This window comes from Oncorhynchus clarkii, chromosome 6, assembly GCF_045791955.1.
Source record: "Oncorhynchus clarkii lewisi isolate Uvic-CL-2024 chromosome 6, UVic_Ocla_1.0, whole genome shotgun sequence".
NCBI classification, from domain to species: Eukaryota; Metazoa; Chordata; class Actinopteri; order Salmoniformes; family Salmonidae; genus Oncorhynchus; species Oncorhynchus clarkii.
The window spans coordinates 16,948,392-16,969,838 of record NC_092152.1 but is presented as its reverse complement, the minus strand read 5'-3'; the positions used below and the strand labels follow the sequence as shown (position 1 = coordinate 16,969,838).

At 43.3% G+C, this 21,447-nt stretch overlaps 1 protein-coding gene across 2 annotated transcripts; it reads right to left on the bottom strand.

Annotated features, from left to right (window-relative positions):
* Window positions 1-1,338: 1,338 nt before the first annotated feature.
* On the bottom strand, window positions 1,339-21,447 carry LOC139410670 (solute carrier family 2 member 6). 2 transcript variants are annotated; one of them, XM_071156059.1, is made up of 11 exons: window positions 21,292-21,447; window positions 21,016-21,169; window positions 20,603-20,712; window positions 5,894-5,990; window positions 4,978-5,077; window positions 4,653-4,864; window positions 4,413-4,562; window positions 3,194-3,302; window positions 2,777-2,953; window positions 2,499-2,644; window positions 1,339-1,843 (listed from the first exon to the last, which is right to left on the bottom strand). In XM_071156059.1, the coding sequence occupies exons 1-11, from the start codon at window positions 21,336-21,338 to the stop codon at window positions 1,682-1,684; spliced, it is 1,464 nt and encodes a 487-aa protein (XP_071012160.1). In that variant the 5' UTR covers window positions 21,339-21,447; the 3' UTR covers window positions 1,339-1,681. The 2 variants fall into 2 exon arrangements, with proteins under 2 accessions (XP_071012160.1, XP_071012161.1); XM_071156060.1 differs by lacking the exon at window positions 2,499-2,644 and having other exon boundaries at window positions 1,531-1,843; window positions 21,292-21,370.

Genomic DNA, 21,447 nt, shown 5'->3' with positions numbered 1-21,447 from the left:
ACTGATGCACCCTCCACCATACTTTACAGTTGGGATGAGGTTTTGATGTTAGTGTGCTGTGCCTTTATTTCTCCACACATAGTGTAGTGTGTTCCTTCCAAACAAATCAACTGAAGTTTCATCTGTCCACAGAATATTTTGCCAGTAGCGCTGTGGAATATCCAGGTGCACTTTTGCAAACTTCTTACGTGCAGCAATGTTTTTCTTGGACAGCAGTGGCTTCTTCTGTGGTGTCCTCCCATGAATACCATTCTTGTTTAGTGTTTAATGTATCGTAGACTCGTCAACAGAGATGTTAGCATGTTCCAGAGATTTCTGTAAGTCTTTTAGCTGACTCTCTAGGATTCTTCTTAACCTCATTGAGCATTCTGCGTTGTGCTCTTGCAGTCAACTTTGCAGGACGGCCACTCCTAAGGAGAGTACCAACAGTGCTGAACTTCCTCCATTTATAGACAATTTGTTTTGTCTTACTGTGAACTAATGAACATCAAGGCTTTTATAGATACTTTTGTAACCCTTTCCAGCTTAATGCAAGTCAACAATTCTTAATCTTAGGTCTTCTGAGATATTTTGTTCGAGACATGGTTCACATCAGGCAATGCTGCTTGTGAATAGCAAACTGACATTTTGTGAGTGTTTTTTATAGGGCAATCGCAGCTCTTAACACCATCTCCAATCTCTTCTCATTGATTGGACTCCAGGTTAGCTGACTCCAGGATAGCTGACTCCTGACTCCAGGTTAGCTGACTCCAGGTTAGCTGACTCCTGACTCCAGGTTAGCTGACTCCTGACTCCAGGTTAGCTGACTCCAGGTTAGCTGACTCCTGACTCCAGGTTAGCTGACTCCAGGTTAGCTGACTCCTGACTCCAGGTTAGCTCCTGACTCCAGGTTAGCTCCTGACTCCAGGTTAGCTGACTCCTGACTCCAGGTTAGCTGACTCCTGACTCCAGGTTAGATGACTCCTGACTCCAGGTTAGCTGACTCCTGACTCCAATTAGCTTTTGGAGAAGTAATTAGCCTAGGGGATCACATGCTTTTTCCAACCCTACACTATGAATGTGTAAATGATGTATTCAATATAAACAAGAAAAATACAATAATGTGTTATTAGTTTAAGCACACTGTGTTTGTCTATTGTTGCGACTTAAATGAAGATCAGATCAAATTTGATGACCAAATCCAGGTAAATCCAAAGGGTTCACATACTTTTTCTTGTCACTGTAATTGTGTATGATCATCTTCACTTTTTTTTGTAAAAGGAAACGTCTCATTGCTGTTTGTAGAAGAAGGCAAAAGGGTAAGGGTGAGTTTGAATACCTAAAGGGAATTGAGCCGTCTAATTCTGAAACTGGTTTATGGTTCATTTGTCTGTGTGTTACTTTGACAGTCTAACCTCCATTCCCAATGTTCAAATCTATAACCTTTTGTTACAGGTACATGTTAGACTGACAGGCAGACAATGGTATTTTTACATGTGTATGTATGTAAAGTCCTTTTACAATTAAATATATGTATGAGTGATTAATACAACTATATCATTAAGATCCAAGAACAGTGTCTTTGTCCTTTAAAAAACATTTAAATCCCGGAATTGAACACCTGAATAAAATCAATTCATACAAATGACTGCATCATGTTGATGAAGTCCACAATGCTCTAGTAAGCAACAGCAAAGAGGTGCTATGTGTCAATGATGGTGAAACTGCGTCCAGTCCGGAAATAGTTCTCAATCTCCTCCAGTGATCTGTTCCTGGTCTCAGGGACACACACGGCGGTGAAAATTATGTTCACCACACACACCACCGAGAAGAACAGGAACGGAACAAACAGTCCATAGGTCTCCTGTAGAAAACATGGACAACATCTCATTACAAGAGCTTTGTAACACAAAACCATTTTCTATTAGTCGTTGAATGTAGGATTGTAATTTGGGATGTTGTTTGGTGGTGAGTAATAATGTATAAGGGACAAGGATGAATATTTCACATTAACAACATACACGGATGGGATTAGATTAAGCTGTCCCAGGCTGAGCCGAGCTATGGCCCGTTACGTGACCGGTAATCTGCAGCTACTCTATCATAATGTCAACAATGCAACAGTGCATCATTCAGATACATACATCTCTTTTCCATAAAATACATGCTCTAATTTTAAAACTAGTTTTTCATTGGGAAGGCAGATAAAGCATTTTAATCAAAAGCAATCACTTTTGCATGTGAAAACACAGAATCATACTGAATCATACTTAACCAACTTCGCAGTTGGCCAGAACAGGCACCCTGCTCAAGCCCAGGATGCAGCCCGGTTCCAAATTGAATGCAATAAATGCTAACTCAGATCCCCTCAAGTTCAGTTAAAGAGATGGGTAGGGAAATTACAGTCTTTGAATGTCATAGTAAGAGGATTTATGTTAATTGTAGTATGTTAAATATTTGTCATTAAAATGTACCCATACATTGGATTAGTAGTCAGAGTAATGGAGCAATGAACTCACCACCACATGAATAAAGACATGACTCAAGACAAAGGCAGTCAACCAGCTGACCCCCACACACAGGCCTGACGCGACCCCCCGTGCTCCCAGAGGCAAGATCTCAGACATCAGAAGCCAAGTGATTGGGCCCCATCCCAGAGCATAACCTTGATGAGAAAGGAGCAGCACGGGCAAAAAAGATTACAGCAGGCCTATGTGAAACCACCCAAGTGTGTTGAGTGTGTTTGGGAAATTACGCATTAAACCTGTATTTCCTCAATCAAGACTCAGAATCTTACCAAATATAAAGACCATGGTGCTTATTAATGGGATGAGGGTGATGGTGTTGAAGGCAGCTTCCCCCTGCTGTGCTATGAGGTCTGTGGGGAGCACAGTACCAGTCAGGTTACCGGAGGGGCAGGGTGTGGTGTGGGAGTACATGTTCATTGTAAGGGTAGCGAGAAACATCAGGAACCCTGCAGAGGAAGAACAAGTGAACAGAAATGAAGTCAAATAAAAATGTTATTTTATTTAAAAAATTCACGACAACACAGTTACACTTATGGTACACTGATTAAATCTGTGGGTCATTTCTGAAGGGCCTATTCGCAGAGCTCAGTGATGATTTTATGGCTTTACTCGTTTGAAAATCATGACTCTGGTCCCTGTCAGAGTACGGAACATGTTATTGTCACTTGGCCTACGAACGCACCCACCTGAGGTATAGAGGAGGGCCTTCCTTCCGGCCTTGTCCATCAAACTGGCAGCAATCACCACAGACAGCAGTCGAATTGCTCCCACCAGCGCAGCATCATACTTAGGTTCCTAGATCAAAGTGGATGCATTTTTTTCAACTGGCAAAGGTAATATAAAATCTCCTGGGTTATAAATGACATGTTCTGTAACATCAAGGTTACTGAGGTAAAGGAGCCATTTCCTGGTCTAACAGATTGTGTCGTAAGCTCACCCCACAGCTTGAACAGATTGTGTCATAAACTCACCCCACAGTTTGAACAGATTGTGTCGTAAACTCACCCCACAGTTTGAACAGATTGTGTCATAAACTCACCCCACAGCTTGAACAGATTGTGTCGTAAACTCACCCCACAGTTTGAACAGATTGTGTCGTAAACTCACCCCACAGTTTGAACAGATTGTGTCGTAAACTCACCCCACAGCTTGAACAGATTGTGTCGTAAACTCACCCCACAGCTTGAACAGATTGTGTCGTAAACTCACCCCACAGCTTGAACAGATTGTGTCGTAAACTCACCCCACAGCTTGAACAGATTGTGTCGTAAACTCACCCCACAGTTTGAACAGATTGTGTCGTAAACTCACCCCACAGTTTGAACAGATTGTGTCGTAAACTCACCCCACAGCTTGAACAGATTGTGTCGTAAACTCACCCCACAGCTTGAACAGATTGTGTCGTAAACTCACCCCACAGCTTGAACAGATTGTGTCGTAAACTCACCCCACAGTTTGAACAGATTGTGTCGTAAACTCACCCCACAGTTTGTACAGATTGTGTCATAAACTCACCCCACAGCTTGAAATGTCTCCACTGGCGCAGCCGAATTGCTAGCTTTTCTGTGGCGCAGCTGGTGAGTACGTTGTCAAACAGGGCGGATACGTGTGTTGGCGAGGCAGAGGGCACGAGACCAAGTACCGGTAAAGATGTGAGCAGGGAAGCAATACTGCTAAGCAGCACAATGCCTGTTACACCGATACAGTTTAACTTGATCCCACCTAATCCATTACCCTTTTTTCACGATCGTTCCAACCTGAACCAAACTGAGCTGGCTCAGATATTTCTAAATATTCCAGCAGTTTCAGAAACTATGGTAGATGCGTAACCAGACCAGCTCAGTGCAGCTTGGTTTGGCTCAGTAGTGTGAAAAGCCCCATAGCAGGGAGACAAAAGACACGTACCAGGAAGACATCAGTCTTGTGGAAGATGGGCTCCAGATACACCAGGATGGGAGTTATGCCAGTCATCTGCTGAAGGAACCTCATCACTATGGAGATCAGGATGGGCTTGTAGTAAAATGGCGTTGTCAAATCGGACCACCTGATTCTCCCCTGGAGGAAAGGAGAAACACCAAATGTATTCAATCCGAACATCTACAATAAGTCTTTGGAGGCAGTCAAACCAAAGTACTGTCTGTGTACCTGAGACGAGATACTGAGTTCAATCCTGTTGAACTCTGTCATGAAGTCTGAGTCGGGCCCCCTCAGAAACTCCAGGGCCTTGCAGGCCTGCTCCTGTTTGCCACAGATGATGAGGTAGCGGGGAGAGTTGGGCATAAAGCACAGCAGCAGCAGCATGAGCAGAGCTGGGATCTCCCCCACCACAGCCAGCCACTGCCATGGAAGCACCAGCCCTTCACCAAACGCATACAAATTCAAAGATCTTAACAGCAACATAGACCTCATGGATGGCCACCTACAGTATTTACCCATGTACGAGATGTGTCAGAGGGAGATTGGTTCTTACCAAGGACATAGAGTGACAGGGCTCCAAACACAGCAGTGATTTGAGGGCACGATCCCAAAGCCCCCCTAACTTTGGGGTGGGAGATCTCCGATATATACACCTGGAGCAGTGCAAGAGAAGAGAACACAACAACATCATCACTAATGTAAGGTGTGACAGTAAGCCCATAAGCCTGTTGTCTAAGATGGGTTTATATTTCCTGGAGAGGGGATTTCAGGACACATCAATAGATCAGGTTAACCAGTTTACTAAGGACATATTCTGAAGTCCACAGCAGTATCTAAATGGTCCAACTCTTTGTTATTGGATAAAGCATCAGAAGAGCACACAGTGGTATAAAGTACTTATGTAAAAAATACTTTAAAGAACTACTTAAGTACAGATACCCCCAAAAATGACTTAACTGTTTATATTTTTGACAACATTTACTTTACTACATTACTAAAGAAAATGATGTCATTTTTAATCAATACATTTTCTCTGACACCCAAAAATACTTGTTACATTTTGAATGCTTAGCAGTACGGGAAAATGTTCCAGTTCACACACTTATCAAGAGAACACCCCTGGTCATCCCTACTGCCTCTGATCTGGCGGAATCACTAAACACAAATGCTTCACTTGTAGATGATGTCTAAGTTTTGGAGTGTGCCCCTGGCTATACATAAATAAATAAATAAACATAAAAATGGGTAATATAAGGAATTTGAAATGATTTATACTTTTACTTTTGATACTTAAGTATATTTTAGCAATTCCATTTACTTTTGATAGTAAAGTATATTTAAAACCAAATACCTTTAGACATTTACTCTAGTATTTTACTGGGTGACTTTTACTTGAGTCATTTTCTATTAAAGTATGACAATTGGGTACTTTTTCCACCACTGAGAGCACACAACATTATCAGACCTACAGGTATGGAAGCAGCAGTCATGCCACCAGCGATACCAGTCAGGAACCTGCCTAGGTGTAGCATCCAAGTAGCTTGTGCCCCTCCCATCAGAATGTACCTGTAAGGGTTGGAAGGAGGTATACAACAAATATTTTTATTTTTATCCAAACAACTTTGTTAATAATTACCTTATGATGTAATGTGGCCTAATGCATTGGGGCTTTTTGTAAATACAATCAAATCAAATGTTATTGGTCACATACACATGGTTAGCAGATGTTATTGGTCACATACACATGGTTAGCAGATGTTATTGGTCACATACACATGGTTAGCAGATGTTATTGCGAGTGTAGTGAAATGCTTATGGTTCTAGACCCGAGGTAATATCTAACAATTGCACAACAAAACCTAATACACACAATCTAGTAAAGGAATGAGATAAGAATACATAAGTATAAAATATATGGATAAGCAGTGACAGAGTGGCTAAGATGCAATAGATACTGGAGGATACAGTATACATTATACACATGAGATGAGTAGTGCGAGATATGTAAACATTCTTAAAGTGGCATTATTAAAGTGACTAGTGTTCCATTTATTAAAGTGGCCAATGATATCAAGTCTGTAGGTAGGCAGCCGCCTCTCTGTGCTAGCGATGGCTGTTTAACAATCTGATAACCTTGAGATAGAAGCTGTTTTCAATCTCTCTGTCCCAGCTTTGATGCACCTGTTCTGATCTCGCCTTATGGATGGAAGCGGGGTGAACAGGCAGTGGTTTGGGTGGTTATTGCCCTTGATGATCTTTTTTGCCTTCCTGTGACATCGGGTGTTGTAGGTGTCCTGGAGGGCAGGTAGTTTGCCCCCAGTGATGCGTTGTGCAGACCGCACCACCCTCTGGAGAGCCCTGCGGTTGTGAGCGGTGCAGTTGCTGTACCAGGCGGTGATACAGCCCGACAGGATGCTCTCAATTGTGCACCTGTAAAAGTTAGTGAGGGTTTTCGATGACAAGCCACATTTTTTCAGCCTCCTGAGGTTAAAGGGGCACTGTCTGTGTGTGTGGACCATTTCAGTTTGTTGGTGATATGTACACCGAGGAACTTAAAACTTTCCACCTTCTCCACTGCTGTCTCATCAATGTGGATAGGGGGGTGCTCCCTTTGCTGTTTCCTGAAGTCCACGATCATCTCTTTTGTTTTGCTGACATTGAGTGAGAGGTTATTTTCCTGACACCACACTCCGAGGGCCCTCCCCTCCTCCCTGTAGGCTGTCTCATCGTTGTCCCCAGCTAGCCATGTTTACATGAAACAGAGTATGTTACAATCCCGGATATCTCTTTGGAAAGCAACTATTTTTTTGCAATAGTTTTTTATTGTTTTTTAAAAGTAGATATTAAGACAGTACATAATGTACAGCAACAACATAAATACAGCAACAAGCTACATTGATACCATCCTATGGCACAGCTGTAAGACAAAATATATATATTTTTAAATAATCAAAATTACATAATAATATACATACATACACATGATATATATATATATATATAAACTCATATATAAACGCACTGTCAACTGCGTTTATTTTAAGGAAACATAACATGTGCAAATATTTGTATGAACATAATAAGATTCAACAACTGAGACATAAACTGAACAAGTTCCACAGACATGAGACTAACAGAAATTGAATAATGTGTCCCTCAACAAAGGGGGGGTCAAAATCAAAAGTAACAGTCAGTATCTGGGGCGGCAGGGTAGCCTAGTGGTTAGAGCGTTGGACTAGTAAGGTTGCAAGTTCAAACCCCCGAGCTGACAAGGTACAAATCTGTCGTTCTGCCCCTGAACAGGCAGTTAACCCACTGGCCTCATTGAAAATAAGAATTTGTTCTTAACTGACTTGCCTAGTTAAATAAAGGTATCTGGTGTGGCCACCAGCTTCATCAGTTTGAGTTTATATATATATATATATATCATGTGTATGTATGTATATTATTATGTAATTTTGATTATTTAAAAATATATATATTTTGTCTTACAGCTGTGCCATAGGATGGTATCAATGTAGCTTGTTGCTGTATTTATGTTGTTGCTGTACATTATGTACTGTCTTAATATCTACTTTTAAAAACCAATAAAAAACTATTGCAAAAAAAGAGTTGCTTTCCAAAGAGATATCCGGGATTGTAACATACTCTGTTTCATGTAAACATGGCTAGCTGGGGACAACGATGAGACAGCCTACAGGGAGGAGGGGAGGGCCCTCGGAGTGTGGTGTCAGGAAAATAACCTCTCACTCAATGTCAGCAAAACAAAAGAGATGATCGTGGACTTCAGGAAACAGCAAAGGGAGCACCCCCCTATCCACATTGATGAGACAGCAGTGGAGAAGGTGGAAAGTTTTAAGTTCGAGTGTACATATCACCAACAAACTGAAATGGTCCACACACACAGACAGTGCCCCTTTAACCTCAGGAGGCTGAAAAAATGTGGCTTGTCATCGAAAACCCTCACTAACTTTTACAGGTGCACAATTGAGAGCATCCTGTCGGGCTGTATCACCGCCTGGTACAGCAACTGCACCGCTCACAACCGCAGGGCTCTCCAGAGGGTGGTGCGGTCTGTATCTACTTATGGACTGCACCAGATTTGTCAGTTCTTGCTGTAAGATGTTACCCCACTCTTCCACAAAGGCACCTGCAAGTTCCCTGACATTTCTGGGGGGAAAGGCCCTGTCCCTAGCCCTCACCCTCTGATCCAACAGGTCCCAGATGTGCTCAATGGGATTGAGATCCAGGCTCTTCACTGGCCATGGCAGAACACTTGCATTCCTGTCTTGCATGAAATTACACACAGAATGAGCAGTATGACAGCGGTGGCACTGTCATGCTGTCATACTGCTCATTCTGTGTGTCAGGGTGAGCTTTCAGGAAGGGTACCACATGAGGGAGGAGGATGTCTTCCCAGTAAGCACAGCATTGAGATTGCCTGCAATGACAACAAGCTCAGTCCGATGATTCTGTGACACACTGCCCCAGACCATGGCGCACCTCAAAATTGATCCCACTCCAGAGTACAGGCCTCAGTGTAACACTCATTCCTTCAACGATTTACGCGAATCAAACCATCACCCCTGGTGAGACAAAACCGCGACTCGTCAGTGAAGAGCACTTTTTGCCAGTCCTGTCTGGTCCAGCAACGGTGGGGGGCATTGTAGCCGGTGATGTCTGGTGAGGATCTGCCTTTCATCAGGCCTACAAGCCCTCAATCCAGCCTCTCTCAGCCTATTGCGGACAGTCTGAGCACTGATGGAGGGATTGTGCATTCCTGGTGTAACTCGGGCAGTTGTTGTTGCTGTTGTTGTTGCCATCCTGTACCAGTCGTGGTGGTGTCCTGTACCAGGTGTGATGTTTGGATGTACCAATCCTGTGCAGGTGTTGTTACACGTGGTCTGCCACTGCGAGGACGATCGATCAGCTGTCCGTCCTGTCTCCCTGGGGCGCTGTCTTAGGCGTTTCACAGTACGGACATTGCAATTTATTGCCCTGGCCACATCTGCAGTCCTCATGCCTCCTTGCAGCATGCCTAAGGCACGTTCACGCAGATGAGCAGGGACTCTGGGCATCTTTCTTCTGGTGTTTTTCAGTCAGTAGAAAGGCCTCTTTAGTGTCCTACGTTTTCATAACTGTGACCTTAATTGCCTACCGTCTGTAAGCTGTTAGTGTCTTAACAACCGTTCCACAGGTGCATGTTCATTAATTGTTTATGGTTCATTGAACAAGCATGGAAACAGTGTTTAAACCCTATACAATGAAGATCTGTGACGTTATTTGAATATTTATGAATTATCTTTGAAAGACAGGGTCCTGAAAAAAGGACATTTCTTTTTTTGCTGAGTTTATATATACATTTTTGTCCGATATCACCTTCGGCTCTACGAACAGAACATCTCTGGGAATCAAAATAGCAGAGCCACGGCATTTAGCATGAAACTTGGAATGGAATATCTGTGAGAATCTGTCTAGAATGATCCGTAATGCGAAAATGTGTTTCCTGGAGATACTCTATATCTGCCTTTAATTTCTGTAAATGGGAAAATACCTTACTACATTTGACTGGGTGGTTCAAATGCGGTGTTCCAACTGACAAATGTAGCTACTGCCCTGCCTAGCCTATTTGGCAATGCCATAGTTAAGAGTAAGGACCTTTAAAACCTTTGAAAACCTCTGCAAGGGGGACAGGGAGGTGGGGAGAGGAATAAAAATAAATAAATAAAACAAAATAAATAAATAATAGTAATTATAATAAAACATTTAATTAAAAACATACATTCACATTGAGGAGAACTAGTATGAACAGTACTGGCCTCTCCCCAAATGAGATGCTGCACTAACCCCTCCTACACACTTACACCGCATACCGATAACAGCTTACCTAGAGAGACTGCGCCTCACCCGAACTTATCCAAATACACACACACACACACACACACACACACACACACACACACACACACACACACACACACACACACACACACACACACACACAGATTAGTGAATTCCTTGCCATATGGCATAACATACAAACTTTCAATGTACATTTTTATGTCATTTATAGTGTCTGAGAGTAAATATCTCAGTGTGGTTACCCTGTTACTTTTGTGTTCTGTAACACTTCAATTATGTTTTGTTAATTTAAGATAACCTCACATTACAGTCAACAGGCTATTAAAAGGAGAGGAAACAAAACTCCCTTAAAAATATAACAATAACAAACAGATTTGAGTATACTGTAACGTGCCGCAATTCACAATAGGCCCTTTCAAAACACCCAGTTCAACCAGCTCTTACTGCTAAAATAGCAGGGCTGTGCAGGTCAATAATTATACCATTAACTTGTATGCCCTCTAGTGAATTTAGTTGGTATGACATGTAATGCGAAGATTTGTAGAAAGCCCAATGATCTACAACGATAAATTAGATGTATAACTCCAAACTATGCAGGGGAAAGATAACAACTATGGCTGCGTTGCGCTTGCAATGGAAGTTTACCTCCTGATTGCCAAATAGCCCGTTGCTTCCTAGCTTGGTTTGTTAGGCTAAAATTTCACCCAACATTAGAAAGAGAACTGAATTACTGTTGTGTTCGATCTTCACTTGTGTGTCAAATTCTTCAGAATGAAACCCTTAGCTAGCGCTGGTTCTGAGATGCTTTTCCGAACGCCATCTGGGGTAGTTATCCTCAAATCCACAGGGTACCACAGGGCATAACAGATTCCCTCACAGCCCCTGATCATAGCCCTCTGCTTGGTAACCGCTTGAGTGTAGTCAGGGTAGATTCGAATCCAAATGTGGATATCACTTGTTTGACCTCGCCTGCTTTGCGGAGGATTTATTCTTTCTCTTGGTAGTAGTGGCATCTTATCACGAATGCTTGTGGTGGCTGGTCATCTCCCGGTCTCTCTCGTAGAGCGCGATGTGCGCGGTCTAGCAGTGGGACTTTATCCAGTCCGAGTGCCAATTGTAGCATCTCTGCCATGAACTCTGTAGTGCGCTTGCCATCCTCTTGTCTCGCTCTTGTTATATAAATATTCATACACATAGCTCATATAAACAAAGACATTCCGTCGTAAGAACACATACACCCAGCCATAAGACTGACCCCCTCTTCCTTATATAAACACACATCTCATCTCCCTCTAACTGGCCGGTCCCAAGAGCAAAGAACTTTTGCTGTGCACCAATGGGGCCCGCTCTGGCTAGAGCAAGGCCCTCCTCCAACCCTCCGACCAGTCAAGAAGACCGAAACGACAAGACTCCACCTACTTTATTCTATGTATAAAAATGAATGTAACCATTGTATAGGCCTCTTTTTCACCTGGCTCCTTGCCGAGTTATGTGAACTAGGTCCGTGCACGTAAAACTGCGGGACAAGATATCTCTGACTCATTAAAACTGTCTTTTGTTACAACTGAAATCCACTCTGTCCAGCGTCCGTGATTTGGTCTCAACTCTCCAGTATTTGAACACTAACAGAATTGGTAGCAGAGGATGGTTGTTCTTGAATTCGATCTATTATAAGTTAGTGTGAGAGGACGAGACTGATCACGGCTAAAAAATCAGACGGAAGAGTGACTTCCCCAGCCATTCATCTTGCCTCAGGAAATCTGATCGGAGCGCTCTATATAAAGGTGAGCAGAGCCCGTTATATCGAAATCTGCATATTGTATTATAGCCTAAACCAAATTTTGATCAGAAAGTACTGGGCGTGAGTATGAATCGGTGCCCAAATTTTTTACATAAGAACCTAAGACATTGATTAAAGATATCTTGTTTTGTAAAAAAATATATATATATATTCTTATTAATGGGCCTATACTCAGTTATTTTAATAGGAATGTGTGAATTGTGATTGACCAATGTGTTAAATTCCTCCAGGGACCCTATTTGTTCTGAAATCTGCATAGAAAACTGTCCTAATTATATATGTATTGGGTTGTGTATAGAGGTGACGTTAAATAGTGGCTGTGTTTTAACACGTAATGGACACAATTATGGATGTTGGAAATTCAATGAGAATTTCATACGAATGAATGAATTATAGATGAACCGAATCTGCAAGTAAAAATGTCCTATTTTTGATACGTTCTATACTATCGAATAAGGTCTTGTGGAGGTGTGGTTATAGTTTAATGATAGATGAACCGAATCTGCAAGTAAAAATGTCCTATTTTGATACGTTCTGTACTATCGAATAAGGTCTTGTGGAGGTGTGGTTATAGTTTAATGATAGATGAACCGAATCTGCAAGTAAAAATTTCCTATTTTGATACGTTCTGTACTATCGAATAAGGTCTTGTGGAGGTGTGGTTATAGTTGAATGATAGATGAACCGGATCTGCAAGTAAAATCTCCTGTTGATACATATAACATCGAATAGGTCTTGTGGAGGTGTGGTTGGATTGAATGAATCTGCATGAAAAATGCCCTATTAAAAAAGCTGTGTATTATTTAATAGGTTTTGTAAGAGGTGTAGTCGAGTAGATACAGGATATGTAAGTTTGGCGTTCCACAAGACAGAGATCGGGAATGATGTGGCTATTGCACATCAAACAATAAACATAATATGAACCAGAGTTGACATTCCATGATTTGGAGATGGGGGAAATTAAATTGAAAGAAACGTTTGTCGCGGAGTAGGTTGGGATACGTAACTGGGCTATTAGGCACACGTGCTGAAAGACAAAGCCACCTTAGTATCGAATGGCCGTGCAACTTTGACAGCAGCCGGGCTGGAATACTGATTTTCGTTTTTTTCATTCCTGTTGATATTGCCTAAAGTTTAAAATTATTCTGACAATTGCTATAGAATCGCTGGAATTTACTGATATAAGTTCATAAAGGAACTTACTGAATTGTTTCTAGAAAGTATTTAAATAAGCCGCCGAGCTTAGTACAGACTTTGTTTTACAGACGCTAAAAGCTACACACTGATTTTGGGGTTTTTCTATTCTATCCATATTTCCTAAATATATAGAATTATTCTGACAATTGCTATAGAATCGCTCGAATTTACTGATATAAGTTCATAAAGGAATTTACTGAATTGTTTACAGAAAGTATTTAAATAATTCACTGAACAACTCTTAGTTGTCTAGAAATTCTATCTATATTTCCTAAAGAGCTAGAATTACTCTGAAAATTGTTATAGAACCGCATATATTCACTGATATATTGTTCCAAAAGGAAATCGCAGAATCATTTATAGAAAATACCTAAACGAATCGCTGAACAAATTCAAATAAAATACCGGTGAAATACACACGTGGCGGGCGTCACATACTGATAACCCCCTTTGTCTCGACCAGGGACAGGCTAAGCATACAACGATAGAAATAAACACCACATAGTAAGGATTGAATATACCTAAATAACGCATTATACACATTATCAGACGAACTAGATAAAATGTCTGCAGCTACCACGCCCAAACTAAAATTCAATGAATATTTAGATCAGAGTATGATTGATAGAGCGGGAGGTAAAAAACAGTATGGGAAAGTGGAGAAAGTGTGGAAAGGATTACGGATAAGATGGACACAAGCAGGTTATTTTAGCGGAGGACCACCTACAGGGGGGAAACTCCAAGATATGCAGACAGAATTAGAGGACGCAGTAGAGCATGCAAAAGCGAGTGAGGCGGAGAGAAACAAGATACACAGGTTCAAAAAAGTAGGTACAAGAGAGAGAGAGAGAGCAGAGGGGGAGCTCAAGATAGGTACATGGGCCATACAGGAGAGTAGGAGGGTGCTACCCAAAAACACACCAGACATGATGGGCGTGGCTATTGTGGCGTCGGGGGATGTTAAAGCTCCGCCTGAGAACTTGCCCACGGCTCCCCCTGTGGCCGTTTCTCCCTCACTATATCCACAATTGACAATGGAGGCAGTTCAGCCCCAGCCATACTCAAAGGGACAAAATCACCGGAGCCCGTCACACAACCCATTCCTGCCCAGGGCACCTCCCACAATACAGGCTCCAGTTCTGAGAATAGACCAAGGGGAGTTAAAAGGGGAAATTACCCTGGGGATAACGGCTGGCCATATGGTATGTGAACAGTTCGAAACTGGGATTCCAGGAGCAGGAGACCTCCCCCAGGAACGGAGGCCGCAATGCTCCTCTGTGAACTCTCTCACCTCTGAAACCAGAGGACACTTACAAACAAGATTAGATTCAAACCACTTCTATCAGACGGATAGGGAGGACTGTCATCAGAACATGGATATCGAAAACGAAGAAGAAATTGACATGGTGCTCACCCCAGCTCCGATGGGAGCTCCAAACATGACTAAGATGCAGGAGCTGCTGAAATCATCAATAGCTCGAGCTAAGGAACTCAGGGAGCTAATAGCTAACCAAGATAACAACAGAGAGGGAGCCTACCGTGTGGAAGGCATAATGAGAGGAACAGTAACCAAAGTTACCGAATCAATGGGGTCCGAAACACTCCGTCGATCCTCCAGAATTGCTGATAGAAGAGAGCGAGAGCAGGAGATGGCAGGACAGTACCCCCTGCGACCGACACCAGGTGATGCACACACTGTGGAGTACCAGCCCTGGAAAATGACTGATTTAACAACACTGATGGGACAGATGCCTAGCCTACATGGAGGAGCTTCAGCGTGGCTACTTCAACTGCAGACACTTACGTCAGGCCTGCAACTCTGCCTAGGAGACATGAAAGCACTTCTAGCAAGAGCCACCGACCACGGAACCATGGAGGCCCTCATGACAGCAGCTGACCTTGGATGGCGGGCCCCAACACTGCCCATAGACCACTTCCGTACCAGATTATGGGAAGTTCTACGGAGAGCATACCCTACAGAAAGAAACCATGCCACCTTATCCTCCTTCACAATCAACCCAGGTGAGCAACCTGCAGCATACCTGGACAGGGCTAAGACCACATGGAGATCGGTCCACGAAGAACCATTCGATCACACTGATACCACACTCAGCATGTGGAAGGAAATGGTGGTCAACGGGTGTCCTGGAGATGTTAAAACCAAACTCAGAGGAACGGTAGGGTTGATTGCACTTCCTCTGACCCAATTCAATACGCATGTGCACCACCATGTGACCCAGCACAACAAGGAAAGAGGGGGTGCTGAGAGCCAGGTGCAGTCCCTCCAGGTACAACTCCTGAAACTCCAATTGAAGGAAGCACAACAAGGAGAAAAACCTAAGAAACAGATGGTGGCGGAAGAAACGAAGGAGCCGGGAACCAAAACAGACATCTCCCAAATCGTGGCACAGACTGTCTCTCAGATGATCCAACAGCAGGCAGCCCCACCACCCCAATACCCTCCCCCACAGCAGTATATCCTGCAACAACAACACCCAGTATGGGCTCGACGGGGTCCCTACACTGGACAACACAGAGGGGGAAACTACCAGTGTTTTAACTGCTGAATTACCGGTCATTTTGCCAGAGATTGCATGAAACCACTCTCCCCGCAGCAACAGCAATGGAGAGCAAGAGGAAGTGGGGGAAACCCACCTCTGCAACATCAGCAACCAGGACCCACACCCATGCATCAGCAACAGCCAGCATACAACCACCCAGAATCTAGCCACATGCAGCAGGAGCAGCAAGATTACAACCAACCCTCCCACTTCAACACCTGATCACCCAGTAAGAATGATGAGGATGCCACTCCTGCCGATGACCACACTGTCTGAAGCCCAAGAAGTGTACTGGCTAAAATGCCTACCCACAGGGCCTGCCACCCCTCACATCCAGTTTAAGTTCAACCAACTGAAAGCTCAAATCTACACTCTGCACCCATATAAGACTCCCCAAGCTGAGATCCATTGCACACTCAATGCAACAGAAACTGATGACTGCCTCTACACTGCAGACTGGGACGAAGACATGATGCACCTGACCCCACCTATCAGGTGTTGTACCATTGGGTGTGGCCCAGAGGGGGTGGCAGCACCGGTCATCCTACGATCAAGGAACCTCCATGCACCCCTGGCCTGGACGGCTGAAGCATCAACAGCCATAGCACTCCTGAAAACAGATCTATCAGCGGCAGCAGCTCTGACTGCACCTGACTACAAGAACAAGTTCCATTTGGATGTTTCTGGAAGGGAAGGATTCACCTCATCCGTCGTATTCCAGAAACAAGAGGGGGAGAGAAGGGTCTTGATGTACTACTCTTCAAACTTGACCACATTGAGGTAGGACAGTCAACATGCTCCAGATACGTTGCTGCAGTAGCAAAAGCTATTGAAAAAACAGCTCACCTCGTGATGGCACCCTTCAATCAGCCATCATCCCTCAACCAGCATCGGCCAAATTAGCTGAAATCATCGGATTGACGCAGGTCCTCATCAGAGGAAAAGGAAAGACTGAATATCTATACAGACTCAGCCCATGCCCATGAAGCAGGCCACACTGATGGACCCAGAACTTTTATGAGAAACACATGGCCCCACACACGAAGGCAAACTAAAGACCCTCCAAAAAGGCCTCGCACATCTGGTGGCACCCTCACATAAAAAATATGACTGACTTATTTTATGACGATGATTTATTTTGTGACGAATGCAATGGTTGTGACAGACACAACCCAAAGAAACCATATCAAACACCAATGGGCTCATACGTAATACCTAATGCATGTTTTCAGGATATTAGTATAGACTACACCGACATGGGCCCCGAAAATGTATCTAAAGGCAAACTCTATCTCCTAGTCATAGTAGATAGGTTCTCCAAATGGGTAGAGGCAATAATAACAAAAGGGGAGGATGCTAGGTCAGTCTTTAAGTGGCTACAAACCAAACTAATACCCAGGAATGGCATCCCAAGACAAATCAAATTTGACAAATGGCTCACATTTAACAAACACCTGAGACAGGTGGAAGAAAGATTTGGCATAACCCACAGATTTGGATCTAAGTACAGGCCCCAATCCCAAAATCTGGTGGAACGTCAAACCAAAAGCAAAAGCTAAGATAGCTAAAGTATGTGCCTCATGGGATAATGACTGGTAGAGTCATGCATGGTCCACCAAGGGAGGGAGGTCATATGCCCGCCCTTGATGTACAACAAATTGTAATGTCTAATTATGTGAAAAAACTGACGGTTCTCTCTGCAGCACTCTCTACCCAGGTTCACAAGGTCCAGGAGGGGGAGCTGCCAGGGGACACGCCACTACTGAAGGTAAAGGTTGGTGACGGGGTGAGGGTTACAGTCCACAAGAGAAAGTGGCTGGAACCCAGGTGGACTGGACCGTACGAAGTGAAGGAGGTTACTTCACACTCAGTCCAGGTCAAAGGTAAATCAGGCAACACCTTGGCACCGCCTTACACATTGCACCCCAGCCCCAATTCCTTCTAGAACACTGACTGAAGTCAGAGCTGATTTGAGCGGCCTAAATTCGATTCCAAATGAAGACACTCCTTCCTCAGGTGATGCGGCATCAAACTCCGCCTCCCCTGAGAAGGGAACCTCGCCCAGTTAGAGGGAAATTTCTCCCTCTCTGGGTGAGGCTGGGGATATCTGGTCCCTTATTTGTGATATTCCTACTGATATTTGGAGTAACCCTAGGACTTTCACATGGTTAATTGAACAACTATTTCACCCTGCCACATCACATACACCAACCCCTACACATGTCCCTAACTCCTTTCCTGATATCACTCCCTCCAATCACTCCCGTCCCAAACGTAGCACTACACCTACAGACCCACCATGCAAACCAGACAAGGTTAGGAGCACCACCTTATGTATACCCACGATTGCAACCGCCACCTTTCTGCTATAGTTTTCACGTCTAATAGATGTGAAGAGGGGGATTTGTTATATAAATATTCATACACATAGCTCATATAAACAAAGACATTCCGTCGTAAGAACACATACACCCAGCCATAAGACTGACCCCCTCTTCCTTATATAAACACACATCTCATCTCCCTCTAACTGGCCGGTCCCAAGAGCAAAGAACTTTTGCTGTGCACCAATGGGGCCCGCTCTGGCTAGAGCAAGGCCCGCCTCCAACCCTCCGACCAGTCAAGAAGACCGAAACGACAAGACTCCACCTACTTTATTCTATGTATAAAAATGAATGTAACCATTGTATAGGCCTCTTTTTCACCTGGCTCCTTGCCGAGTTATGTGAACTAGGTCCGTGCACGTAAAACTGCGGGACAAGATATCTCTGACTCATTAAAACTGTCTTTTGTTACAACTGAAATCCACTCTGTCCAGCGTCCGTGATTTGGTCTCAACTCTCCAGTATTTGAACACTAACACTCTCACACCCGCCACACGTAAATTCGTATGACGGGATAAAGCCTCCAAATTGTAGTTGTTCTCTTGAAGTTACTTGATTTCCTTTTTTCATTTGGAGAACATGCCTTTCCAGCGTGGTGATCGAGTCTGAGTGGCCATTAGCCGCTGTCTCCAGGCTGGTCATGCGGTCATCCTCTCTCAGCTGGCTAACCTGAATGTGTAGCTCTGCCAACTGCATCTCTGCATTTTCGTCCATTTTGTCAATGAATTCCTGCTTAATTTCTGTTAATGCCTGTAGAATACCTTCTTGTCCATTCGCCATTCTGTGTTATGCACTATAGCCCGTTACCATATATGTGATTGAATAATATCTGCTGTTGGCTTGTGTGGATGTATATACGTGTTATGCAACATAGCTGACTTGAAACATTGTTAACAGTTTCAGGGCCATGGGCCTTTCTCATGATGGAAAAATACAGAATAACATGAAGACAGGAACAGTGCAATGAGTTGGGGGGGCACATTCAGAACGTAGTGTTGCAAGAACAAACAGTATTTTGTTAGATAACGGTATCGAGCATGAGCACATAGATATTCTTCACAGCAACAGTTACATCTATCAACTGGAGCGCCGGGGCCGGGACCAGCTCTACGCCAACAATCAACGATAGGCTGGGTGAGTCTAAACCACGCCCAGTCTCTACTCTGACAGGCCGGCTCGGAAGCAGGAACTATTTCTGTCGGAGTATATTTATAATATCTTTGTCAAGAACAAGTCAGTTCTCTGTTTGCCCTGCGAGGTGGGACAGAGAGCCCGTATAAACGAAAATTGCATTTACCACTTATTGCTTAGCTAATAAAAAATACATAGTATACAATCGGTGACTCAATGTCATACTTATCCTGATAGCAGATTCGAATTGACGCAACCCTGACAGTATTGTTCAGCCATTGGTGTAGCCTCATGGTCCTTGGCTATGATAGCTGGTCTGTTAGCATTAGCATTGGGCTGATTCTTGCGGTTGGTGCATGGCATCGTCGACAAAGACGTGAAAGTAAGGTATTTTGATCAAAATTACAAAATGCCCATGTTTTGGAACAAACCAATAAAATATTTAAATGTTCTAGTGAGGAGCTCGGGAAAGTATGTCTCACATGGCGCCGCTCCACCCTTGAGCCTTTGGAAAGCAAATATTGCCCTGATTTTGTTGACTTTTTTAACTTAGGGATTGAACATTAACAAGTAGTATACAGTACTAGGATACGGTGGGTGGTGGGCATGCATCCGAAGCCTCACTAGAAGACCGCTCCGGCACCCTCTCCTCCGGCAGCGTTGTTTTGGGTCAGCCTCTGGAATCAGTTCAAATGGGTCCACTTTGGGAAAGTGGTATTCCTGGTCGTAGTGCTGGTTGTGATGGTAAGTTGACGTCTCTCTGGTTGGATCTAGCCTGTTCAGTGGAAGTTTTCAGCTCCTCTCTCAGCTGGCTAACCTGAATTTGTAGCTCTGCCAACTGCATCTCTGCATTTTCGTCCATTTTGTCAATGAATTCCTGCTTAATTTCAGTTAATTTTATTCAATAGTTCTTCCCGGCTGTATGTAATAACACGTAAGGTTTTCTGGGCTAACAATGTAAGAAATAATACATTAAAAAACAATACTGCACATTTTCTTAAGGATTAGAAGCGATGCTGCCAACTCTATCGGTGCCATCTTGGTAGTAGTGTATATGAGTATTCAGACCCTTTCCCCGTTTCCACATTTTGTTACATTACAGCCTTATTCTAAATTGGATTAAATTACTTTCTTTCCCCTCATCAATCTACACTTAATGACAAAGTAATGTATTTGTTCCTTGTTCTTTCAGGAAATAACCAGAAAATGTATATTTCCATTCAGAACATGTAGCTTACGTACCCTACTGTTGAGGGGACTGCTGACACCATGATGCTCAACTTCCGGCCAATCAGGTCATTCAGAAGCATGGCACCAAGTCCTCCTGCTGCTGCCCCCAGTGTGAAAATAGACTAATAAAAGAAACAGTCACTGCACAGTCAAATAGGGACATGCTTAAAACTAAAGAGGAATGTTTCAGGACATAGTGCTACTTACACTTACATCTCACACTTTATACTGAATGGGTCAAGTATATGGATTGTCTGATTGACTTTACAATATAGCTGTACTTTTATTTAAAAAAATATATATATACATTATCATTGAGTTAAGGCATTATCTTATTGGCTGTCATCGGACAACATTCTCTTAATGAAGGAGACACTGAATGAATGAGAAGACATCTGTTGTTTTTCCCGCTCTGTCTCACTCACCCCAAACCAGGCTATCTGTTCTGTGTCCATTCTCAATTGGGGGTTATCACTGTTTTTGAGTTGAGGGATCACTGGGGAGGGGTACACCAAGGCATAGCCGAAATTGAAATTCCCCAAAACAGCAGAAAAAACAGCGAGGTATAGCCTGGCATTGCTGTGAATGAAAAAAAGGAAGTAATACGAATAAACAACTTATTTTATTTTAAATAGCATTTGGTCAGAATCTCTGATGGCTTTGATAGAAAGCAGCACATAAATTATATGATTGTAGCCTACCTTGTGCGCGATGTGGGCTTGATTATTAGCGGTGTTTTCGCGTCCATTTTCCTTGTAGCAACCTGTAGAACCTGTCTTAAACTAGTTCTAATGCTATTGTCATTTAACAAGCTGAAAGTGGAACTAGAGTTTTGCAATCACAACCAATTCCATTGT

Bases quoted from the DNA above. Each gene is read 5' to 3' on its own strand.
- LOC139410670 (XM_071156059.1), bottom strand. From the start codon at position 21,338: ATGGACGCGAAAACACCGCTAATAATCAAGCCCACATCGCGCACAAG. The intron at 5,991-20,602 runs GTACGTAAGCTA...CAACCCTTACAG, and splicing joins GCAGTCCCCTCAACAGTAGG to GTACATTCTGATGGGAGGGG. The intron at 4,865-4,977 runs GTAAGAACCAAT...CGTTTGGTGAAG, and splicing joins CCTGTCACTCTATGTCCTTG to GGCTGGTGCTTCCATGGCAG.